This window comes from Leptonychotes weddellii, chromosome 9, assembly GCF_054177405.1.
Source record: "Leptonychotes weddellii isolate Sample4059 chromosome 9, ASM5417740v2, whole genome shotgun sequence".
Lineage (NCBI taxonomy): Eukaryota > Metazoa > Chordata > Mammalia > Carnivora > Phocidae > Leptonychotes > Leptonychotes weddellii.
Genome location: NC_138377.1, coordinates 44,042,871 through 44,069,039, shown reverse-complemented (window position 1 = coordinate 44,069,039; position 26,169 = coordinate 44,042,871). Strand labels below are relative to the sequence as shown.

The 26,169-nt window shown below is 39.2% G+C and overlaps 1 protein-coding gene, 1 long non-coding RNA gene and 1 other non-coding gene across 6 annotated transcripts in view; 1 reads left to right on the top strand and 2 right to left on the bottom strand.

Moving 5' to 3' along the window:
• The window catches only part of LOC145723444 (uncharacterized), a 7,275-nt gene extending 5,467 nt beyond the window's left edge, over window positions 1–1,808 (top strand). Inside the window, exon 3 of the long non-coding RNA XR_014148501.1 lies at window positions 93–1,808. This is a non-coding gene — a long non-coding RNA (uncharacterized LOC145723444). The remainder of the gene's footprint in view (window positions 1–92) is intronic.
• Window positions 1,140–26,169, bottom strand: POLE2 (DNA polymerase epsilon 2, accessory subunit). Of its 4 annotated transcripts, none has more exons than XM_006729621.3 (19): window positions 26,072–26,169; window positions 22,868–22,968; window positions 21,432–21,507; window positions 18,979–19,056; window positions 18,751–18,844; window positions 14,801–14,875; window positions 12,868–12,951; window positions 12,202–12,258; window positions 11,281–11,329; window positions 10,576–10,648; window positions 9,650–9,822; window positions 8,466–8,555; window positions 8,236–8,290; window positions 7,396–7,455; window positions 7,232–7,309; window positions 5,229–5,337; window positions 4,005–4,181; window positions 2,726–2,793; window positions 1,140–1,327 (listed from the first exon to the last, which is right to left on the bottom strand). In XM_006729621.3, exons 1-19 carry the CDS (start codon window positions 26,137–26,139, stop codon window positions 1,309–1,311), a joined length of 1,584 nt encoding a protein of 527 aa, XP_006729684.1. In that variant the 5' UTR covers window positions 26,140–26,169; the 3' UTR covers window positions 1,140–1,308. The 4 variants fall into 4 exon arrangements, with proteins under 4 accessions (XP_006729684.1, XP_006729685.1, XP_081686684.1 ...); XM_006729622.3 differs by having other exon boundaries at window positions 7,396–7,452; XM_081830558.1 differs by lacking the exon at window positions 26,072–26,169 and adding an exon at window positions 22,352–22,395.
• LOC115939646 (U1 spliceosomal RNA) lies at window positions 2,043–2,207 on the bottom strand. Its single transcript, XR_004074424.1, has one exon. It is a non-coding gene; the product is annotated as a U1 spliceosomal RNA (small nuclear RNA).

The following is a 26,169-nucleotide window of genomic DNA, read 5'->3' as shown; positions in this document are numbered from 1 at the left end:
GAGCCCGATGCGGGACTCGATCCAGGGACTCCAGGATCATGACCTGAGCCGAAGGCAGTCGCTTAACCAACTGAGCCACCCAGGCATCCTAGGCTATTCTTGAAATTAAAGCTAAATCGTGCTCTTCTAACATCAGGCCTCTACTAACCTTCTCCCCAAATTTTCCATCTTCAAACCACTTCTCAAACTGCCACTTCACCCTTAACTACTAATTCACTTACCACTACATTCAGATAAAATTTCATTGAGGAATTTTCCCTTCAATATGTCATTTTTATTTTTTATCAGTCTCTCTTCCCCAAAAAGCTAATTTTCTTTCAAAGAAATGTCTTCCATTCTAGGCTTTTTGTAATATTAAGATTACTCCTACATTTGAAACATTCTTTGTACCCCTGACTTCCTGTCTTTCAGATTCATTTCTAGGCTATTACTGCAATGCTGTAAACTAAAAGATAAGTAAGGGGATGGTGTTAAGTGATCACATCCAAATAGCAAAACCTGCTGCTTCAAAATAATGTGTCTTCTAAATGTAAAATCTATGGCAACTCTGTGTTTTTAAATCTCCAGTGCCAGGGCGCCTGGGTGGCTCAGTCGGTTAAGCGTCTGCCTTTGGCTCAGGTCATGATCCCGGGGTCCTCAGATGGAGCCCCACATCGGGCTCCCTGCTCAGCGGGGAGCCTGCTTCTCCCTCTCCCACTCCCCCTGCTTGTGCTCCTCTCTCACTGCCTTTCTCTGTGAATCTTAAGTTTCTTAGTTTCTTAAAAAAAAACACTCCAGTGCCAAACCTTAAAAAAATCCTAAAAAAAAACTCTCCAATGCCAAAAGATAATTATGAAATGATTATCTTAGTAATATCCTGACACAAAGGTTTTCACTATCATTAGAATAAATTCTGTGACTTGAAATTTAGTTTGAAAACTGCTAAATCTACCATTAGGACTCTTAACTCTTATGGTGATAAAAACCTTAGTTAGACAAAATAAGGATTCAGAAAATTTTAAATATTTTTCTTAAAATGAATATTAGCATATGACTAGTCTAGAAATAATGAGACCAATTTTTAAGCATAAATGTATAATCGGATTGTATCTTCATATTTTCATATTAAGACTATACAGAAAATATTTTTGCTATAAACCTTTGTAGAGTGTACCATGTTTATTATAACTTAATACCAAAATTTCATAAAATACAAATTTAAGAACATTCTAGAGTTTATCATAATTTTACTGGAACGTATCAAAATCACATAAATATAAAATTAAGCAGAAACTGATGAATTTTTTCTTCAGATGTTCTTTAAGAATCTCAAAAACCTTGAAGTTTGCTGAAAATAGAAATTCATAAAATTAAACATGTTGGAAACCTAAGTTATTGTACATTTCTAAGTACTTAATTTTAAAAATAGGTCATTACATGCACATTGTTCCAAATTCAAAAGGGGACAGAGTGAAAGATAAGTCAGTCTCACACTCTATTTCTGTTCCTGGAAGCAATTATTTATCCTTATAAAGACAGTCTAATCATATATAAGCATCTATTGGGGGGGTATATGCTTTAAAAACATATACATAAGTAGTAGAATACAATGAACACTTCTACACCTTTTTTCAATCAGTAATATATTTACCTATAACTTTTAAAACTAATCCCTTCCTTTAAGGCTTTGAAATTTAAATACATTCGAAAAGTTCTGAAGAAGTAGACACATTTAAGTGGGGACCCATTTATTTATTTGAAATTTTTATCATGTACTTGTGTTCATTTTTATTTAAATAAATATGTTAATTACCAAAAAATAAAGACAACTGGGCTTGTGTTCAAGATTACATTCTCTGACAAGAACCTGCAAGGCAGTTATTTGGTCACTTGTTCTTATCTAAGGTGGGGAGCTTTTTCAAAATATGATTAACTGAGAAATAGCATGTTAGGATGCCTGAGTCCAAGAGAAATAGTGTCAATAATGCTTATTCCTGGGCCCTACAACTAGAGAGTCATTTGGTAAGTCTGGAGTGGGATCCTGGAACTTAACACCCCTTCCCCAGGAGAGAGCACGAACACAGTCCCCCACTACCATAAATTATGCATCTAGATTTCCCACTTTGGGGAAATCGCAGGGGTCAGCACATAGGGAGTGCAACGGATAAGACTCGCCCTGGGAAAACCACTTTCATGATCATGGTATCTCCCCTGCCAGGGTTAAGTGAGAACAACATTTTTAAAAAGGATCACAGAGGGTTCTGATGAGGGTAGTCTATAGATCACCCTATGAAAACCACTACCCGCCCCCCGGGTGGATTATTCTTTATTCCCAAGACAACCCCCCAACCCCAACCCCTCACCATCACCACAGTAACACCCCGGGTTCCCCCCACACACTTCCTTAATGTCAATTTAAGGCAGATTACCTAGATTTTGAGAATCAACCACGTGGAGGGTGGGGCTGACCTCTCAGAATAATAAACATCATGAAGAGTCAGCCTGTAAAAGAACTAGCCCACCTCCCTGGCTGGTCTGACATAGCCCTCAGAAGACAGTTCTTAATCTCTTTTATCAAGTACATACAATTCTGTGTCCCACAGTATGACCAGAAGTTCAGCCTGAAACATTTCCAAAGGACCACTAGACATTTTTTAAAACCTCAACACACCTATAGGACATCTGATTTTCAGCAATACGACGCCAAAAGACAGCGCCTACTTGCTGTTTCTGGGGGTACACTTACCTATCTTCTACTATCTTGTTGGACGGATAAAAAACTTTGAATGAAAATCCACTTCTTGGAAAAGAGCCCTTTGGAGAAAAAAAATGCCAGTAAGTGAATACTCAACTTTGTAAAAGAATTCCTATTTTTAAGATTAAATTCCTTGGTCATGACTTAAAAGTAAAGTTATAAATATAAATAAAGTAAAAAAGTATATAATGATGGTGTAGGAGGTGGTGGTTTACTGGTCTACAGGAAGAGAAAGTGGAAAAATTCAGATATAAGGTGCTATAAAATAAAGCAATAACTATGAGAACACCCAAAGAGTTAAATTTAAATAAATAGCCTTATTGTGAAAGAACAGTGGAAAGTGAGTAAAGATTCTATGAAAATCAGGCCATAAATTTCAAACCATGAAACCAAATCCATTGACTGTGCTCATCTTTAGAGCAGTTCCCAACCACTGAAAATGTCCCCCAGGGGACATCTGGCAAATATCCTAAGACATTTTTGATTGTTACAACTGGGGGCTGCCATTGGCATCTAGGGATGAGGGGCCAAGGATGCTGCAAAGCGCCCTACAATGGACAGGCCAGTGCTCCACAACAAAAAATTATTTAGTTCAAAATGTCAATAGTTCCATGGTTGAGAAACCCTGTCTTGGAGGAAGTTGGACAAAACAAATGAGTGTTTGAGGAAAGCAGTAACCAACAGTCATGATGTTTCTAGAAATGACCTAGATGAAGCAAAAAAAAGTATTACAGTCTAAAATTCACAAGAATCAAGGAAACAGATTAAAAGTCACTAGTGAAGATACTGTTTCACATCAACAATATTTATGCAGTAATCATTGCCAAAATTTGAAAAGGCAATCATACTTCTGTAGAAATTGTACCCCAGTAAGAATTTCCATATTCATCAGGCTTACGCATTTCTGGGACTTGCACAAATTTCTAAAAATCAAAATCATCCACAAAGGACATTAATATATTTAAAGAGACTGAGATATAGGCTCTGAAAGCAATTCCCAGAAAGGAATCCCAAGGCAGTTACTTTGAAGGGGAAAATACTCATTTGGATTTATAAGCTTTGGTGTATTTTTTTTTTAAGTCACATTACTTTATAGTCACATGCTTTCCTGAACATTGAAGAACTTTCTGTGTATACCAAATTAATTCAATGTTTCACTTATAGTACATTTTTATACAACAATTTTACTAAATATATATTTTTTAAATTTAAAGAAAAAACACTCTAATCCTGACAAACTAGGACTATATAACATTAACTATATTCTTACAGGGTTTATGCAGAGGCATTCTGTATTGGTCAGAGTGAAAGGATCGTATTTGTCTGCGATGACAAGGAGATCAGGCACAGGGTACACTCTTAAAGCATAGTCATACGCCCAGTACACTGGGCAGACATAAAGGGGTAGAGGAGTCAGGTGTCCTTGGGATAAGATAGTCTTCACAAACTATAAAAGAATGATATAAAACAAATGTCAGTTCATTTGTAAAAGTTAAAACTGCTAACAAATAATTTTAAATTGAATATCAAGTACCAAAATGACTTACAAAATTTGAGAAACACTTACGAGGACTTTGAATCACAGAGCTTTAGGAAATACTGATACAAAATGATACTAGGGGTGCCCAGGTGGCTCAGTCCATTAAGTGTCTGCCTTCAGCTCAGGTCATGATCTCAGGGTCCTGGGATCAAGCCCCAGGTGAGACTCCCTGCTCAGTGTGGAGTCTGCTTCTCCCTCTCCCTCACCCCACCACTCTCTCTGTCTCTCAAATAAATAAAATCTTTTTTAAAAAATGAAATGAAATTAACTATCCTGTATTTTAGGAAAAATCTGTAAGTTTTCATTTAATACCATGTATCATAAAAGCTACTCCCCCAAATAGTCATATTGGAACAATTATAGCTGTATAATAAACTCAGTTACTAATTATGTTCATCTAAAAATAATTCTACAGCTTAAGTAATGCCAAGAATAGATATGCAGCCTACATAAACTTTAATGTTATAAAATAAATACTAAACATGCTCTGTATGATCTACTTCCACATTTCCCAAAGTGGTACAGGGGTTACATGTAATTGGGGATTGACAAGTTTATGTCAGGGAAACTTGAAGTTACAAGATAAAACACTACACATCCTCCGGGATGGGGACATACCATATAATGGATGTGAGGAACATGAGCATTTTTTTTAAGACAAATATACATATATTTTGAAGTACAACGTAAGATTTATGAGTTTTAAAAGCAAAATAGGAAGCTTCAAAGAAATTTCCTGTTTGTTCTAAGGTTTTCCTCTGCCCATTAGGGGATACTTCAGTGAGAAAGTTGAGAAACACTGACTTAGTAACAAAAATTAACTTACTAACAAAAATATGTTCAAGTTATTTTGAACTATAAATAAACATAAAAGGGCAAATTATTAAGTGGCTTAAAAAAATTTTATATAATGCAATACTTAAGACAGTTTAATAAAGAAGACTCTTAACTTACATGATTAGGAATATCCAAATTGCTACTAGGAAAACGGACACAGTTTCTGCACATTTTATTCACTAAGTCTTCACGAAAGACAATAATTTCTTGTGTACAATATTGAATTCTGAAATGAAAATAGTTGTTGAATTTGACTTCCTCGGGAAAAAATAGGAGATAGTTTAAAAGGCAAAATGTTTTATGATAGGGCGCCTGGGTGGCTCAGTTGGTTAAGCGACTGCCTTCGGCTCAGGTCATGATCCTGGAGTCCCTGGATCGAGTCCCGCGTCAGGCTCCCTGCTCGGCAGGGAGCCTGCTTCTCCCTCTGACCCTCCCCCTCTCATGTGCTCTCTCTCTCTCATTCTCTCTGTCTCAAATAAATAAATAAAATCTTAAAAAAAAATGTTTTATGGTAAAAGCCATTCCCCCTTCCCATTGTTTACCACAGCAAAAATTCAGCTAGAATCTATCTATTAATCCACTCATTCAACAGTAATTTATTGAGCTCTTCATATGTGTCTGGCACAATTCTAGGGATGAATGAACAAAAAAAAAGATCGCAGTCCTCATGCAGTTTATATTCTAATGGAGGCAGGACAGTCTGAGAAAATAAACAATAAACATGATAATTATATAAGGATATTGGGAGATGTATGTATGTAACTGTATGGGAAAAAGAAAACAGAAAAAGAAAAACAGGCTATTAGGGATCGATCATCTGTGAGGAGAAAAGGGCCAGAAGGCTGGACTATTAAGTGGGATGATCAAAACAGGCAGGGCTGATAATGGAGTCTGATTTGAGCACAGACTTGAAGGAGGCGAGAGACTTAGTCAAGCAGATAGGTGAAGGAAGAACACCGTGCAGACAGAGGGAGCGGGTACAGCAGAGCCCCGAGATGGAGCATGTCGGGCATGTTTGAGGAACAGAAAGGAGGCTGTAGCGACTGGAATAAATGAGGGAGGGAGGAACTCGGAGAGGGCACAGGAGGCTAGATCATGCAGGGCCCTGACTACCACTGCCAGGATGCGGGCTGTTACTGAATGGCGCAAGGGGGTCCCATCTTTCAGGATCAGTAAGGAGGATGTGATATGCCTGTGTGTCAAAGGATCACTCTGACACATCGTTAAGAACAGACTATAGAAGGAGGGCAAGGGGAGAAGCTTGAGACCAACTAGGAGGCTACCACAGGAATCCAGGTGAGAGAAGATGGTAGAGGGTCATAGAGGCAGAGGTGGTGAGGGGCAGCCAGATTCTGCATATATTTTGAAGACTTCCTTCAAATTTTTGAAGGACTTCCTGAAAAACTACATGTGAGAGAAACCCAAAAGTCTTTGGCCTGAGTGACTGGAAGGATAAAGGTACCACGAACTCTGATAAAGAAGGGTACAGAACGGGTCGGGAGCTGACAGGGCGATAGGTAGATGGTACTGAAAGCCTTGGGAGTGGATAGGGTCACCAAAGGAGTGAATGCAGGCAGAAAAGAGAGGAGAACCAAGGACTGGGGGTAACAGCCTATGATTACAGTGAGCGGCACATGCAGTAAATGCATAATCTTTTCACTTATCCATTGTAACTTTTCTTAAAGGATGTGTGATGAGTATATCAGTTTTTAAATCTCCATCTGTTTTTCAGCTTCTAAATTCATTATTAGTCAATTAAATCATGTTAAAATATTTTTAAATTTTGAGAAACCGGGATGCCTGGGTGGCTCAGTCGGTTAAGCGTCTGCCTTCGGCTCAGGTCATGATTCCAGGGTCCTGGGATCGAGCCCCACATCGGGCTCCCTGCTCGGCGGGGAACCCGCTTCTCCCTCTCCCACTCCCCCTGCTTGTGTTCTCTATCTCACTGTCTCTCTGTCAAATAAATAAATAAAATATTTTTTAAAAAAAGTTTGGAGAAACCTAAAATAAAGAGAAATTTTCTCATCTCACAGTACTCAAAGTTCGGAGACACAGTTTAAGAATCAAGTTAATTTTAAAATGAAAGGAAAAAAAGTGTAACACAAAATGGTAATATTTACCTGCAAGGATTAGTAGTAAAAACTGAAAATGGCACTCTTTGTCTGAATTCATTAGTGATGCTTTCAGCAAGTGGTGGCCTATAAAAACAATTTATGTGGTAAAGAATATATCTTTGAATGGTACAAATTTTTTTTATTGTTAGAAAAATCTAAACAAAACTTACCTTGGTAAGATGGAACCAAATCCCGGATCCTCTGGACCAGGTACAAACACAAAACGACTACTAGAGCAAAATTTAACATAATTCATTAAAAAAAAAACAATTATTGCAACACTATCCAATAGTCTAAAAACAAGTTATTGCCTTTAATTCAGTAATGAATTTTTAATATTTTTTAAATTTCATGCATTTTAATAAAAAAGTCTCCAGACTAACACTGTTCAGCAGACCTTTCTGTAGTGATGGAGATGCCTGTATATGCACCGTCCAAGTACCGAGTGCTTGAACTATGGCTAGTGTGAGTGAATTGTAAATTATACTTAACTTTAAATAATTTGAATTTAAAGAGGCACATGTGGCCAGTGACTATCATACTAAAGAGTGCGGCTCTAGATATTTAATGTCACCAAGAAATTCAAAATATAGTTGAAAGTATCACTCTTCCTTTTAATATTTTTCACTATAAATCTCTAGTACAGTGTAACATACATTATCATGATATGAGGATAACTTTATCTCTTAGCATACTAATTTTCTCAAATTTTTCTTCATTTTTTTCTTAATAATCATGGATATCAAACAGAATTCATTTTTTGTTTTTTTAAAAAAAAAACTTTTAAGGGGCGCCTGGGTGGCTCAGTCGTTAAGCGTCTGCCTTCGGCTCAGGTCACGATCCCAGGGTCCTGGGCTCGAGCCCCGCATCGGGCTCCCTGCTCCGCGGGAAGCCTGCTTCTCCCTCTCCCACTCCCCCTGCTTGTGTTCCCTCTCTCGCTGTGTCTCTGTCAAATAAATAAAATCTTTAAAAAAAAAAAAAACTTTAAAAAATATAGCAGAAATCATTACCTCTGGTGGATATTTGGATATTCACATATTATGTCTGCCAAAGTTTTTAAGGAATCTAAAATTTTAAAGGGATATTAAATTTAATTTGAATATAATACACACAAATATCAAATTATATTTGATTAGATACAATCCTACAGCTTTTAAATGAAATTAAAATATTATAGATCACTTCTTATCAGTTTAGTTTATATAAATGTAGAAATACTTATTCAGTAGATCTTCAATACCTTTCAAAGCTTGAACTTGATTTTTTCCATATGGTGCAGATGAAAAATTACCACACAGAATAAAGCAGGTTGGAGGTGCTGGTGAATAACCTAAAAATAAGAGAATAAAATGAATATCAGTTTTTGAGTCTAGAAATCAGATTAAAACCCCTCATAATTAAAGGGGTTTTTTGTTTGGTTTGGTTTTTTTAAGTAAGCTCTAGGTCCAACATGGGGCTTGAACTCATGACCCTGAGATCAAGAGTTTCATGCTCCACCAACTGAAACGAACCATGAATTTTTTTTAAAGATTTTATTTATTTATTTTAGAGAGAAAGTGAGTGAGAGAGAGAAAGAACAAGAGCTGGGGTGGGGGGCACAGCAGGAGAGGGAGAAGCAGACTCCCCACTGAGCAGGGAGACCCATGCAGGGCTCGATCCTGGGACTCCACGATCATGACCTGAGCCGAAAGCAGACGCTGAACCAAATGAGCCACCCAGGTGCCCCTAACCATGAATTTTTAATAATAAAAACTTACTAGTTTAATAATAACTTATTTTAATAACTATTATTTTTAAATAATAGTAGCAATGCTGCCCATTTATTGAGCACTTACTATATGCCAGGACCTGCAATGGCTTGATTTTCACAACATCCCTATAAGCTAAGAGAGAGATTAAGTAACCTGCCCAAGGTCTAAGGCTGCAATTTAAACCCACTCCTGTCAGACTCCAAAGCCCAAGCTCTTATCCATTCTCATACTATACTTAGGACTAATTCTTATTTCTCATGAATACACACACAAACACACAGAGTAATTTTTCAAATGTAAAAATTTAAGTGTTTAAGATGGTTTCATTTAAAATACCTCACGGGGTGCCTGGGTGGCTCAGTTCATTAAGCGACTGCCTTCGGCTCAGGTCATGATCCTGGAGTCCCTGGATCGAGTCCCACATCGGGCTCCCTGTTCGGCAGGGAGTCTGCTTCTTCCTCTGACCCTAACCCCTCTCATGTGCTCTCTCTCATTCTCTCTCTCAAATAAATAAATAAAAAAAATCTAAAAAAATAAAAAATAAAATACCTCACTGCTGAATCAACATTTACAAGAAAACAGACTACTCAGAAAGATACATTTTTTAACAATTTAGTTTTAAGATATGACCCCTTGTACTGAGTTCAAAAGAGTAGAAAAGAATGGCACCCACCAGAAAACATGGTGTGAAGTTTGCCCAACACTTCTCCTTGGTCTAACCAAACATCAGATATAAACACAAACATGGCATCTTTATTCTCTTCTTCTAGTTGTTTAAGTTTTGCAGAAGTCTTCACAGACGTATTAGAAGGCCCTCCAAAAAAATTAATATTTCCATAGTATGCCCTAGGTAATGATGACACAATATTAGCTTCTACCCTGTATTCTGTTGGAGAGGATTTTTTTCTTTCGTTCTTTTTTAAGATTTTATGTTTAAGTAATCTCTAGAGATCGAGAGTTGCATGCTCCACTGACCGAGCCAGCCAGGTGCCCCTTTTTGGAGATGTTTCTCTAATAATCTTACAAATTTAGCTTCTTTCTCTCTAATGAGGTTATTTTCCCCTCTGTGTACATAGTACCATGAAAATATACTATTTGTAGCACTTGAAAAACAAACATTTAAATGTCCTAAAATAAGAAATACAAAAACAGTAAATAAATACTTAATAGGTTGTATCTGAGTCTTTTAAAACTGACTAGAGCAAATATTAAAATAAATCATAAGCAGGCAGGGAGCCTACTTGTAGAAAACAAATTAAGGCTTTAGGTTAACATGAAAGTTATATTCCGCTAAGTGTTTTCCTATCTCTTATTTCAGTTGAACTTCTAATCAACCTTACAGATAAGTGAGACAGGAAGACTAGAAATCTTTCCCATAAAAAGCCAAGGTATGGAGATGAGACTGAAAGTTGTCAGGAATCAATGTGCTAGTTTTCAGTTACATACACAGCCCAGTCTTCTGACTCTCACTGTCTATTACTTTTTGCATCTGACACAAAGCCTGAGGCCTTATAATAACTGAGATACGATATCCTATCTTACATTCACTACTGCCAATATTACAAAATTCCCATAGAGCTGCAGTCCAGCATCTTATACCTCGTAGTACTAGAGGGTTCCGTGGGTGGAAATCCGAAGGCATTGACATGAAACACCTGATCTTCAAACCAACCTGAAAAAAGATAAGTAACAAATCACCTTCATTTGTCCAATTCTCCTTCTCATTTGAAAGAAAGAAACTGGAACACAAGTAATGCTAAACTTTTGTCTCACCCTCTGTCAACTAACTACAGAAGTTGCCAGTCCCCCCAAGCTACATAACAGCTTCAGAGCCAAAGACAGTCTCAGTTCTATATAAAAAAAAGGTCATGAAATAGAAATAGGTTCAGAAGTAAAACTTGCCACTTCTTAATTTCACAATACATGTTAGAGTACAGAGAGATAAGGTATAAAGATTAGGAAATGCTTCATTTTATGACCCTATGTAAAATCTGGGGTTTTTTTTCCAACTTTATTAAGATGTAATTCACATGTCATTACACTTTACCCTTTAAAGTATACAATTCAGTGGTTTTTTTAGTATATTCACAAGTTGTACAACCATCACCACTGATTTCAGAATATTTTTATCACCCCAAAAAGAAACCTCAGGCCCATTTACCAGTCTGAGAGTTATTTAATGTTGTCAAAAGTATGCTCTTATAAGCAATGTTCTCCCAAATTATGTTAATATATTTTAACCAAGGTAGAAATGCTTTTATTGTAGTATGATGAGGAGGACAGGAAAAAAGTATACTGACTTACCTTCTGCTAAGACAAAGCATGACTCTGTGTATAAGCCACTGTGGAACTGGTACACAACAGTTGAGGAAAATATTTCTGTGCTTGAGGTGATGATAAAGTCAATACACATTCTGGGCCCAAAGGCCTTCTAAATAATAAATGCAAAGGCTTCACACTTGAAACTGTGAATAGATGACAGCTTTAAAAATTTTAGGTTTAAATGTCCCATGTCTGATTCTAAGATGTAGTTTGGTAAAAGTGACAGTATGGATCATTCTTAACATGTTCTAAACTTCCTCAGTGATTTGTCTGGATTCTCCAAATAAGGGAGAATTAAAGTTTTTTTTGTCTCTGGCTAGGATTAGGTCTGGATTGCTATATCATCGCTATATGGAAGTTACAGTGGGAACCCAAATAGGCTAACTTGAGGATGATATGGAATCAATATCTCCAACTCATGTAACATAGATTTAAAAAAATAAAAATAAAGGGGCACCTGGGTGGCTCAGTCAGTTAAGTGTCTGCTTTCGGCTCAGGTCATGATCCCAGGGTTCTGGGATCAGGTCCCACACTGGGCTTCCTGCTCAGCGAGGAGTCTGCTTCTCCCTCTCCCTCTGCCCTTCCTCCCTGCTCATGATCTCTCTCTCTCAAATAAATATCTTTAAAAAAAAAAAACTACTATCATCAATCTCAATAAAGAGGGCGCCTGGGTGGCTTAGTTGGTTAAGCCACTGCCTTCGGTTCAGGTCACGACCCCGGAGTCCTGGGATTGAGTCCCACATCGGGCTCCCAGGGAGCCTGCTTCTCCCTCTGACCCTCTCCCCGCTCATGCTGTTTCTCTCCCTTAAATAAATAAATAAATAAATAAATAAATAAATAAATAAAATCTTTAAAAAAAAATCTCAATAAAGAAAACCATAAATAAATATATAAGAAGGATATAGCTTTACTAAGATCCAGTTGTACTGTTCCTGTAGGATCTTCCAGAAAAAATTTTCCCTAAAAACATTAAAAGAAATATGTCTGTATTTATGTAAAAATGAATACTAGGTGAAAATAATTAAAATACAACATTGACAACAGAAAACAGTAGAGTACAGTAGCTTTTTTAAAAATGAGCAATTCCTCATCTAGGCGTTTCCCTTTGCTAGTCTGGTCGCCTCAGATTCATCACTTGACTGAGACTGAGCCTCCTCAAGGGTACACGGAGAATGACGGCTGCAAATCCAGAGAGGGCAAGCAGGACGCTGGCGGACTGCCCTGCGGGCCTCACCAGATACCTCCACCTGACAGAGTCAACAGTGTCCCTCTCCCAGGGAGCAGGATGTGGTCTGCAGCCTTGCTTGTTCAGAAACTCGGTCCTCTTGGTTCAACCAGAGGTCACTGGGGACTACTTTCAGACCACGCAAATCAGTGGCCTGTATAAGACTCTCCTTCCTGATGTCTAGTCAGGAAACAGGATGCGGGGGCAAAGGCTACTTGCTAACTGAGGCAGGAGCCTTCCATGAGGAACACGGCCCTGTACACTCCACAGGAATGCTATAGTAACTGACATTTCACCAGTCCCAAGGCTGAAAACAAGTCTGATGCTTATTAAGTTTAACTCACCTCTTTTAATTGGGTTATCATTCCAAGAACAATCACATCTCCAATTTTGGTTGTACTGCCCAAGAGGGTTTCTATTGTTTTAAGCTTAAAATAAGACAAAATAAATTCTTAAAGACTGAAAATAAGTTTTTTGAAGAAACGAATATTTTTATAAATAGGTAAATTTTGAGTACACATTTCAGTATTTACACCACTGTACAGCAGAAAATCAAATAAAACTCAGAAAATAGAATTTATCCTATAAAAAGCTAAAATACCAACTCAGGCTCTTAGCAATGACTCAAGTCTCATACCATATTACAGCAGGTTCCCCCTTATCCACAGTTTCACTTTTCGTGATTTCAGTTACCCTCTGTCAACCATGGCCCAGAAGCAGATGGTCCTCCTTCTGATGAATTGTCAGAAGGTCAGTAGTAGTCTAAAGTTATGTCATAATGTTTACATCATTTATCTCACTTCATCTCAACATGTAGGCATTTTATCATCTCACATCATCACAAGAAGGAGGTGAGTTACAATACTATCAGAAATTTTGAGAGAGAGACCACATTCACATAATTATTACAGTATATTGTTATAATTGTCCTATTTGAGTATAAATTATTGTTGTGAATCTCTTACTGTCCCTAATTTATAAGTTAAGCTTTATCACAAGTATGTATGTGTAGGAAAAAACATGGTATATACAGGTTTTGGTGCTATCTGTGGCTTGAGGCATTCACTGGGGGTCTTGGAACATATTCCCCAAGGACAGAGAGGGACTACTGTATTCTGAATAATGATAAGTGCATTTACTTTTAAAATATAGAAAAGAATATAAATTTTATTTATTTGGTCAATACCTCTTGCAAATTAGTGGGCTATTTAAAAAGTTATATTAGTATTTTGGAAGGTTGTCATTATTTACATTCTCAATCTGACCATTGTATTTTTTCATTAAGTTAAAGGTGGTAATGATTAGGACACTATTTTTAAGAATCTTTTCTGGGGCGCCTGGGTGGCTCAGTTGGTTAAATATCTGACCCTTGATTTCAGCTCAGATCATGATCTCAGGGTTGTGAGAGCCATGCTGGGTGAGGAGCCTGCTTAAAATTCTCTCTCCTTCTCTCTCTGCCCCGCCCCCCACACCCTCTCCCTCCCTCTCTAAAGAAAAAAAAAACTTTCTGATGCTTTTCTTTTTTTTTTTTTAAGATTTATTTATTTATTTGATGGAAGGGTAGGGAGGGGCAGAGAGAGAGGGAGAGAGTCCCAGCAGACTCCGTGCTGAGCTAAGCACAGAGCCTGATAGGGGGCTCGACCCCACAACCCTGACAGTGACTGTGTTGCTGGAACAAAAGGGAACAAAGAGTATAGGAGTATAAAAGTGGGAGGAGTGCATGTGACAGAAAAAATTCTCCCTCTCACCTCTTCCTCAGGCCCCAACACCCCTGTGGCCTGTCTGGCTATCTCATTTATCCTATAAATGTTGTTTCCTTACTGCCTTAAGTAAACTTTTCACTTCAACGGATAGAGCACGTTTTAGCTGAGTAAGTGTGTGGTGGTCACTAGAGGGATGGGCTGGAACAAGACCAGGATTTTGGAGTTCGAGTGAGGGGAGGAAGGGTAATGTTGATAGTTGATCAGAAAGCCAATGTCATATCCAGCAAATAGACCAGGAGGACTAGGGATCTTTGTTGGTGGCCAGAGACCATCTGGGGGCTACCACAGTCTCAGGGCCTGTCCCAAAGAAGGAAGTGGTAGCTTCTATTAGAGATTTGCAGGACCCAGGACCCAGGGCATGGACTTGATTAACAGTGAGCCTGCCCAGGTCAGTTAGTTGGTTAAACAGTTACCAGTGATTCATTTACATTTAAATTTTAATAAATTAAAATTAAGCAATAAATATTTAACTTGTATACTTACACCCCCTAAACAACTAGGGTAATGTTCTAACCTGGAATTTGCTTCCGGTTTCATCAGGGTGAGAACCTATCACTGGAGGAGTAAATAATTCATGTCTGTGGGTCCTCTATAAAAAAAGAAAGATTCACATGAATTACTGAATCAGACATTTTAAACTAAAATTCATTAAAATAAAATTTGAAAATTCATTAAAGTAGTACTCTGACAAAACACTGTCCTTAACCTAATGTTACTACCCCCTAGTCTCAACAAATTTGAAAGCCCCCATATTTTAATATACAAATACTTAGCAATGCAATTTTGAAAATAAAAAAAGTATTTAAAATAATTTTTTTTAAAAAGAAAAAGCTCTATTGTGTAGCTGGCAGCAGTGCACTCTCAGCTGAGGATATGAAGACAACAAACCAAGTGTCAGCCTCAGAGCACAGGAGTCTGTGAGAGAGAAAAGTCAAGGGCCACCATACAACAAAGGACCCCAGGCAGAAGGGGGCATTTAACGAGACCCTAAATGATAAATAAGACTTTGCTAGTAAGAAACCAAAGAGACAAGACATTTCAGGCAGAGGAAGGGATTTTATACTCCTATACTCTTTGTTCCCTTTCTTGTAACTCAAGAAAGAGTTACAAGAGTAAAAGAGTATTTGGGCAGTGATACAAAGTTTAGTATAGTTGGCTCGCGAGGTGCACAAAGTGGAGTGTCAGACAAGGTAAGAGATGAGCTGGAGCCTCTGTTTGGGGAACCATTCCGCCCGCCCCACTGTGGTCCACTGAGTTTAGCCAGGGCTGGTGTCCCTTCCCCCTTCTGTAAACAGGCCACTAAGGCCTAGTCAATCAAAGTCCTCCACCCCTTAGCCAGTGAATGGTTCAGGGTTGATCAAGCGCCTCAAGCTAAGAGCCGCTAGGAGACTGTTGCTAGAACTACGAGAAGAGAAGAGCTCCCTTTCCAAGTGCTGCTGAGGCTACAGGGGCCTCTGTCATCTCATAGGGAGAACTTGTTTGAAAGTAAAATCAATTTTTTAAAAATTGCTGGGTGATGTAAAGAGATAGATGCTTCATGATGTGTGAGATCCTGGATCCAGCCGTGCTTGAAACTGGTGGACCTCTAAAGCCAATAAATGCCTCTTTCTGTTTTAGTCGGTCTGAGTTTCTGTAATCTCCAGTAAAAGAGCCCTGACAATACAGACTGTATGCCAAGCCAGGAAGTGTATCTTATAGACAATGGAAAACAAAGATATTGAAGTAGGATAATAATACGATCAGATTTGCTCTCAGGGAGATAATTGCAATAAATAATGTGAATGGACTAAAATCCAACCCTTTTATTTCACAGATAAGAATAAATGAGGCTCAGAAGGGTTAAGTGACACACCCAAAATAATATAATAGGCTTTAGAATGTAATTTTTAAGGGGTGCCTGGGTGGCTCAGTCAGTTAAGCGTCTGACTCTTGATTTCAGCTCAGGTCATGATCTCAGGGTCATGAGATAGAGCACAGAAACAAAAAAGAAATGCGGTATTTACTTGAGCATCTTCTCTATGGAAAGCACTGTGCCAAATGTGGCAGAGAAAATAAACCAGGAGTGTCTGATAACAGGGATAAACACCCCAAACGCAAGGCAGGGCTAACTCTAGTAAATGCTGTAGGAGACATACTGACATAGTGGTTTAAAGCAGGAAGAGATTGCATCCAACCGATCAAGAAGAGGTTTAGAAAAGAGGAGGAATTTAAGGCCTTTCCAGAATTAGGAAGGTTTCAGCAGCAGAGAAAAGAGGGAAGAGCAGGCCAGAGAGTGAATAGTATAAGCAAAGTTACAGAAGAAGGAGAAGAAATGAACAATAATTCTGTATTTCATTTTTGGTTCCAGCACAGAGGAACTTTTAGAGGAGAAGTAGAGATCTGGCCAAAAAGATGCAGTGGAAGATCTTAAACACTAAATATAATCTGTATTTAATTCAATAGGCAGTAAGCCTCCTTGAAAGACTTTTGTGCAAAATCACGACAATACCAGAGCTCTACATCAGGAAGACTGATCTGGCAACATTATGTAGGTGATGGAAGCAGGAGAGAATAGGCATCCCCAGTGCTCACCCTCTTCATCCTTTTTCAGGCTTCCTCCCGCTGCCCATCCTCTCCTTGAAACCTTCTTACGCTTCTGCCATCTAACACCATCCTGGCCTGGCCCCCTCAATTCTCTCCTCTTCCCTTCTGCCGCCGCCTCCCCACAGCTGCCTCTTTCCCAAAGGGCCTCATCCATCCCTGCAGCTCTATCTACTTCTCTGGGCAGATGGCCCCTACATCTCTCTCTGCCCAGATCTCTTTCTTCAGCTCCAGGTATACTTTTCACCTGACATCCCAGTGGCAACCTTAACTCAAATGTTTAAAACAGAACCTGCATCATCTGCATCATCTTCCCCAACATTCCCTTTTTCTTTCCTTTTCTTTTTTTTTTTTTTAAGATTTTATTTATTTATTTGACAGAGAGATAGCGAGAGCAGGAACACAAGCAGGGGGAGTGGGAGAGGGAGAAGCAGGCTTCCTGCCGAGCAGGGAGCCCAATGTGGGACTCGATCCCGGGACCCTGGGATCATGACCTGAGCCGAAGGCAGACGCTTAACGACTGAGCCACCCAGGCACCCAACATTCCCTTTTTCTTATTTGTTAATGTATTATTCTACTGTCCTACTCTCTCGGACTCACAACCTTAATCATCTCTGAGTTTTGCTCTCTCCCTTCTCCTTCACATCCACTCAGTCACCATGAATGATGGCTTCCACTGCTCCGGTGGGGTCCCCGTCTACAACCCTTGCCACTTCCTGCCCCCCCCACCCCAGCTGTCATTTCTGGCAGGACTAATACCACAGACTCCCCTAAGTCTTCTCTCGCATTCTTAATTCATCTCAAAATCTTCTGGGAGAGAAGTGCTCACAAAACCCAGCTGTGATTGGGTCTCTCTCTGATATTCCAAGGCTCCTTGTATCAAGAAACCAGATCCCAACTGCCAAGAGCAGCATCCAAGGCGTTCCCTCAGTCTGGCTCCCACTTGCCTTTCCAAACCTATCCTATACTACTCTTCTTCATGAGCCTTCCTCCAAACACAAAATGGACCAACTGCTCATCATTTCCTGCAGAGTCCACTATTTCCCTTTGCTGTGTCTTTGTTCACACTGTTACCACCACCTTTTCACCATTTCGTGATCCACCACGAGATCAAAGCAGGCAAGGCCCATGTCAAATACCATCATTTCCCCAAAGGCTTCCCTTCTTTTTCCAATGAATACATTCTGTTTGTATCTCTTTTACAGCACATATACAATTCTACTTTATATTTATTTGTGTCTTTAACTTCACAGACTGTAAGCTGCTAGAAGCTAGTATAGTGTAGTAGGCAAAGGTTGGGCTCCAGAGTCAGACACACTGGATTCAAATCCTGTCTATACCGACTATATGTGATCTTTGGTCAAGTTCCTAAACTTATCTAGGTCTCAGTTCCTCATCTGTAAAATAAGGATAATAGTGGGGCACCTCGGTGGCTCAGTCAGCTAAGTGTCTGCCTTTGGCTCAGGTCATGATCCAGATCAGCCCCGCTTCTCCCTCTACCTCTGCCCACCCCCACCCACCCCCCGCCCCCTTGTGCTCGCTCTCTGTCAAATAAATAAATAATATTTTTAAAAAATAATGGAAAAAATGAGGATAGTAGCATTTATACATACACTGACGTTGTGATGATTAAATGAGGTAAGTATGTCCATAACATGCTAAACACAGTGCTTGGCATATTAAAAGTAGGTAATAAATATTAGCTGCTATTTTTATCATCACAAAAACCATTGTTTTTATTTCTGTATCCCCCATATGGTTTCAAACATAGAAAGCCCAATAAGAGTCTATTGAATGACAAACATTGGACTACAAAATTCCATCCTTTAATTAACACTAAGTCTTACCTAAGCTTATACAGTCTCATCTCCCCCCTCAGCTTACCTGATGCAAAATGGTATATCGTTCACGAAACAGCTCTGCTTTATCTCTTGCTGTTCCAAATAAATTTGGTGCAGGGTGGTTGGTCATTAATAGACTAGAAAGAAAGAAATGCCTATTTATACCTATCACAATACACAAAGGTAGGCCAAAAATGAATCATGGACTATATGCCTTCTGAAAGAAATGTACATCTGAAATGAGCTTAAAATCAATAGATGGTATACTTACGGAAGAAATTTTTTTCTTTCTGAACTGTACACAAAGCGTGGAATATCAAATGCTCCTATGATATTGAAAATATGTTCTCTGAAAAACAGCCCACAAAAACACAGACCTGATTTACTAAAATATAAGAATTTTAGGTGAGCATAAAAACTTTATTATAATCTTATGGTATACGAATGTACTTTCCACAGGTCATACACATAATTTCTTAGAGTGTCAGAATATGGGGGCAAAATCTTCCTCTCAGAGACAAGAAAGCATTGCCAACACTCTCAAGCAAAAATAACCATCATCGTCATCATCATCAAGTTAACTTCTAATTAAGAATGTCATCTGTTGAAAAAGAACATGTATGTATAAAATAGTTATATCTTGAAAGAAATCTCTCCCCATGGGTACTACTGTTATGAGCTATAATATTATTAAAGAATACAATTCACTTCCAACAATTTTTTAATCCAAAATACCACGCAAAAGTGTCCCAGAAACCAGGTATAAAATAGAAAAAGAACCCCCAAAATACTGGCCACATCCTTGACGCTTATAGTGTTACAGAAATTCAACAAAATAACTTATTTTTAGACACTGTTAATAACATAACCGTGTTTGAACGAAGTTTTAAAAAGATTCACAGCACTACTGCATAAATATTTCAACCTAAAAAATCTTCCCTAAAATTTTATCTGTTTATCTCCCAGATTGAATATGGTCAAAAACATTCTTGCTACCCTGGTGGTAACGCCTAGTATAGAGTAGCAGAGAACCTATGGACTTGAAGAAAACCTAGATTCCAGGTACTGTTCCACCATTTTTTATGGGTCAATCTTGACAGGTTATTTGACTTCTCATGCCACTTCTTCATCTATAAAAATGAAAGCCTCTCTTATGCTATAATATAATAATTTTCTGACAGCTGAAGTTGCAAAGACTGTTTACCATTCAGTCCCACTGGACCTCTGCATTGGCTAACTGTGGCATATAAAGAGCTAGAAAGAAACAAGAGTTAACTTTAATGCTTACTTTATGATTACAATCCTTCCCCTTTGATACAGTCATTTTGAATTTCTATTGACGGCTTTAGGGGTATGTCATTGTACCCTAGTATCTTAAGTAATAAGTTTGCAAGGTGAAAATTAAAATTCCTCAATTTCTTGGGGCATCTGGGTGGTGGCTCAGTCTAAGTGGCTGCCTTCAGCTCAGGTCATGATCCCAGGTTCCTGGGATTGAGCCCCGCATCAGGCTCCCTGCTCAGAGAGGAGTCTGCTTCGCCCTCCCCCTCTGCCTGCCGCTCCTCCTGCTTGTACTCTCTCTCTCTCTTTTTGTCAAATAAATAAAATATTTTAAATAAATAAATAAATAAATAAAATTCCTCAATTTCTCTGTTTTCTTACGGTAATGACTCCTGCCAATGATCCCCATTGCCCCAAAGAGGAAAAAACTATTAAAGTTAGGGCGCCTGGGTGGCTCAGTCGTTAAGCGTCTGCCTTCGGCTCAGGTCATGATCCCAGGGTCCTGGGATCGAGCCCCGCATCAGGCTCCCTGCTCAGCGGGAATCCTGCTTCTCCCTCTCCCACTCCCCCTGCTTGTGTTCTCTCTCTCACTGTGTCTCTCTCTGTCAGATAAATAAATAAAAAATCTTTAAAAAAAAAAAAAAGAACTATTAAAGTTAATACTCTCTATCCATTTTCCCAGTTGTTCTCCTCCCAGTTAAATCCTGTGAATTTGGAAAGAAGTATCATATTCAAAAGAGGAAAGGAAAGAGGGACACTTAGAAATAAAACCCAGAAAAATTATTGCCATATAAATTCCTACGCTCTCATAACATGAGTTAGCGGAAAGAATCATAAAACTAAGGTTATACCCTCCCTGCCATTTACCATGTGACCCAACGTAAGTCGCTGAATTTCTCTGGACGCTGCACTTTCCTAAGAGCAAAAGCAAAAGTATACTTCTGAATATTCAATTCAATTTGTTGGCAGCATACAGAATATAAAGTCAGATCCGATGGGTAGTGGCAAAAGTTAGTAATGGTATAAACAACACTGTAACCTCAAATCCCCAGGAAAAAGTAGTAAAGATGAGTCACTTAATGAGGTTTATAATGCAAACTATCACTTAAGAAGAAACACTAAGAAATAACCACTGTAAAAATACTGACCACTAATTCTTTCCCCAAGAAAATCATTTAAAATAAGCACTTCAGGGGCTCCTGGGTGGCTCATTTGTTAAGCGTCTGCCTTCGGCTAAGGTAATGATCCCAGGATCCTGGGATCGAGCCCCACATCAGGCTCCCTGCTCTGCGGGAAGCCTGCTTCTCCTTCTCCCGCTCCCCCTGCTTGTGTTCCCTCTCTCGCTGTGTCTCTCTGTCAAATAAATAAATAAAATCTTTTAAAAAAATAAATAAAATAAACACTTCATATCGCCAGCAGGGGGAAAAGTTCATTTTATCCACATACATAGTTTCATCTACAGACTGACTGCATTCCTGGACCGCCGCTTCCACCACAGACCGTTCGATCATGTTTGATGACACTGAAAAGAGAATTTTGAAGTTCAATCTTAGAAACAGGCATAAAAATTACTTATTTCCACAGATAGCTTTTTTCCTAAAAATAATCTGCAAAGACTAACACTGAGATTCTCATTACATAGTTTTCAGGACAAAAAAAAGGGTTAGGTCAGAACAATAACACAAGCCATATCTCAAAAAACCTTCATCTCCTACACTCAAATACGCTTATAATATCTTAATACATAGCCAAATGACTTACTTTTCTAAATACTGTCTAATAATATAAATTCAGTTATACAAACACTTCTGTAAACTCCTAGGTCCAAGAAGGTTACATTAGTAGAACTTTCTATCACCAATGCTACATTTCCATAGTCATGATAGTAGCAGATATAATAGCTACCACTTATTAAGCCCTCAATAAACGTGTGACACTGTGCTCAATACTTCACAAGCATTATGCCATTAGATTAGCTGTCCTTATAGATAGATTGTTGTTCATATGCTAATATGTAAAAGGGGGAGGAAGTGCAACTTTGAGAGACTGAATAAATTGCCCAGCTAGAAAGTATATATGGCAACACAAACCCACACCTGATTCCAGAGTGGGCACCCTTGAACACTTTGTTATGTTCTCAGGCAAAATACTATGCGCCATCTTAAAGGAATATATACTACTTTTTCACAATAATTTTCTAAATTTTCAACTATAAAGCAGTTTTTAAAAGCAAAGGTATATTTAAAATTCCGCCTTTAGAATTGAAAATGAGACATAATGGTAATCTCTCCTGTATCATGGAACGTATGTCCTCCTACAAAATTGAAGAAACTAGCATCAATACAACACCTGAGAGCAAGCCATACCTGCTTCTGTCCCTCAGTGTTCTAGAAACACTGGACGTCTGTACCTAGAAGAAATGCATTTCTCCTTTGTAGGCCCAGGCTTGTGGTAAAAGGTTAAGTATTTAACAGAAAGATCCCTCGAGAAAGGCTGAAGCCAGAAGGAAGAATTAGCCCTGCTCACTTATTCTTTTTTCCCCAAAAAACTTTTAGGAGTACTGAACCTCAGTAAGACAAAGTAGTAGGCATGCAGAGAGACAAGAGTGACCGTAGGGACCAGGTCAGAATCAGAAGTCAAGTGCAGGACAGCTAGCAGTGAGAGCTCTGTGAGGGGAAAGAACCGTAAGGGTCTCTGGGGAACGTCCGGAAGTTGCAACGGAACCAGAGGTTACCCCTTGGGAAGAAGTGCTACCTTGGGTATGTCTCATATCACTGGAATATCTTAATATGGAATCCTCAACTTCCACTTAAATCTATAAATCTAATCGAGAATGTAGAACTATATTAACAATGTGAGAGCTATCAGAAAATATTACTTACACGGTTGCTTTTCAACTGCATCGATGATCTTCTCCAGTGCATCTTCAAGCTCTACTTCACTGATAGATTCAAGAGCTTCTGTGAGGTACTTAATGGCTTCACTGGGACAGAAAGAAAAGATGAGGCTCAAAGTTTTATGCCCAAAACTGACAAACACTCATCAATGTGGCATGGAAATTAAAATCTATTCACTCTTCGCTGCAAGCAGTGCTCACCTCTCCTGTCCTTTCTGAACAAATTCTTCCTTTTCTCCCCTGCAACATAACCATTCTTAAAGCCCCAAATCACATCTTTTTTTAGGAAGCCTTCCTAGACCAGCCCTACCTGCTGCAACCTCCCCTCCCTTCTGAATTATTAAAATTCCTATACACCTCAGATCTGACACATCACAATAGCTTTGTGCCAGTTATCACCTTACATTTAAGTCAGGGTTTCATTTGCTTCAATGTCCTGAACATAACAGACACTTAAGTATATATTTATTGATTTGCTAATGCATCTGCTTAAAGTAAATTCCAGTAAATTCATCACTGTTTTCAATTTTAAAATTAGAAAATTAGACTAGAAAAAACTATGACATATGAATATAGTCACAGAAGCAACACTCATTGAAATCACAAGAATCTCCCTGCTCCAAAAGAACTCAATAAGGCTGAACTTAAAAAAAAAAAAATCCATACGAATCCCTGATTTAAATACCAATTGGGGGGCGCCTGGGTGGCTCAGTTGGTTAAGCGACTGCCTTCGGCTCAGGTCATGATCCTGGAGTCCCGGGATCGAGTCCCGCATCGGGCTCCCTGCTCGGCGGGGAGTCTGCTTCTCCCTCTGACCCTCCTCCCTCTCATGCTCTCTGTCTCAAATAAATAAATAAAAATCTTTAAAAAAAAATAAATAAATAAATACCAATTGGGCTCAGAATGAAGACTGTCTAAACAATTAGCTAATTGCATGCCATTCTGTTTGTAGAATACAACTTCACACTTAATGTCAATGTTATTGTTAGAGTCATCATACTAATTGTTCTTAACTTGGGTTGCTCAGTGATTGTTTTATGTGTGGGTATCATGACTCTCCAATTTATCATGATGCTAATTAAAAACTAGAACCGTGCCATCCTCTGGCAGAGTGCCAAGCATTCTGAAGGTGGTCCATAGATATTTGATGAGTAAGAAGTCCCTAAAAATCACACACATTTTGGGTGAATGGTGGGAAAGTTCTTAGGATACAGGATCTGGCCCCTGCCAAATCTCCTTAGGCTCCTCCAGTGCTCTCCTGCCTCAGGGCCTCTATATGGTCATTTCTCCCCACTCTTTTCTTCACCTACTCAAGTCCCGTTCATCCTTGAACACAGTTCAAACCACTTCTTTAATGAAGTCCTTCTTTAACTCTAGAGTAGTTACCTTGTTATACATTATCAGAGCACTTCTTTCTTGGGATCCTTTTCACAAGTGAAACTAAATAACTGTGAACTACTTAATATCCATGGTAGACAGACTCCTAAAACAACCCGTAATAACCCATGCCTCCTGGTACTAACATCCATGTGCAGCCCTTCGCCTTGAGTATGGGCTGGACCTAGTAATTTGCTTCTAACAATAGGCTATAGTAAAAGTAATGGAGCATTTTCTTGTATTGTATTTTTAAAAGTAAAATTTTTAAAACAAGATGTCACTTCCTTGATTAGGTTACAAAAGACTGTGACTTCTGTCTTACTCTTTCTTTTGCTGGCTTTGATGAAGGAAGCTGCCATGTTGGAGAGGACCACATGGCAAGGAACTGAGGGTGGCCTCCAGCCAACAGCCAGCAAGGACTGAGGCCCCAAGTCCAAGAGTCCTGGCGGGACTGAATCCTGCCAACCACTGAATGAGCTTGGAAGCAAATCCTGTCCAACTGACATTTGAGATGACCCTATCTTGACTGCAGCTTTATGAGAGACCCTGAAATAAGAGAACCCAGCTAAGCCTATCTGAATTCCTGGCCCACAGAAAACATGAGATAATAAGTGTGTGCTGTTTTCAACCTCTAAGTTTTGGGGTAATTTGTTACATGGCAATAAGTAACTAATACGCTATCTGTCCCCCAAGCTCCACAGTGTCTTATTCTCTCTTGCACTCCTTGCCCCAGCACAGTGATCTTAGGATAGACCAAAGCCTGTAAAAGCTATAGTGATCTGGCTCAGATCTGTGTAGACAGGATTTCAGCATATTTCTGACTAAATTAATTAATGAATGACAGCTGAATATTAGGTCAAATTCTAAGTGAAAAGAAAGAAAAGTTAATTGATCAACTGCTCATGTTTGTAAAATGTCAGGGATCGATCGAACAAAATTCGTTATTTTCTCCCAGAGCATATCCACTCTTGCCCTTGTTCACCACTAAGCCAAAAGCAAAGTTAAAAGGCTCATAAAACTCATTATTTCAAAAACAAACAAAAACTCTCCACGCACAGCGAGTGCAATCATAACCTGGTACAAAAAAAGTATATTCCATCCAGCAAGTATTTAAATATGTATCCAAAAAAAAAATACTGTATTCTAAAAAACAAAACAGACTTAGTGAGAAAAATATTAGAAAAGTGCATTCTGTAAGTACAAGAAAACATGATTATGGCCAGGAAACCTATCAGATAAGTTCTAAAGGGAATACTTAAGGGGGTAGGAGGGAGATCTAGGATCGTGCTTCAAACTTACCCACTTTTTAACTCTCTGGGAATTCTCACTCAGGAATAATACCTAACCCAAAATTGAGAAAGGGGAGGGCTCATAGTTTTCACAAAATAAGGTGACAACTACTGACTCGCATATGGGCTTTCCCAGGTCGCTCAACTGATGATTCACAAACTACGTGAAGTCGCTCTGCTATTATTCCCATTTTGCTAAGGCACAGACTTGGGGGAGGGGAGCTGAGAAGTGCCCAAGTCACAGTGCCAATAAACGGCCGCCTCTCCGGCTCAATGGGGCACATGCCGAAGGACAGCCACATCCCACCTGGGAGAAACGTCTCGACTCCGCGCGAACGTCGGGGAAACCTAAGAAGGAATCGCAGCCTTTAGACCCTGCCACATCAATTTCACTTCTTCAAGTTTTTTAAGGGTCTCTGTGATTTAAGGCCCAGCCGCCGACGGGCGCGCGGCGCGCACGGCTGCCCGGCGCGGTCGCCTGGCCCTGGCTTTCCCGTCCCGTTAACTGCCCCGGGAAGACTCACCCCCGGAGCAGCAAGCCGCGCAGCTTAAAGGCAGAGACCGCCCGGCTTCGTAGCCGCTCCGGCGCCATGTTCGCCTTTTGGCGCCACGGCAGCGACCC

Bases quoted from the DNA above. Each gene is read 5' to 3' on its own strand.
- POLE2 (XM_006729621.3), bottom strand. From the start codon at position 26,139: ATGGCGCCGGAGCGGCTACGAAGCCGGGCGGTCTCTGCCTTTAAGCTG. The intron at 12,259-12,867 runs GTGAGTTAAACT...TAATGTTTTTAG, and splicing joins TGATAACCCAATTAAAAGAG to GGAAAATTTTTTCTGGAAGA. The intron at 4,182-5,228 runs GTAAGTTAAGAG...ATTCTTTTATAG, and splicing joins ATTTGGATATTCCTAATCAT to TTTGTGAAGACTATCTTATC.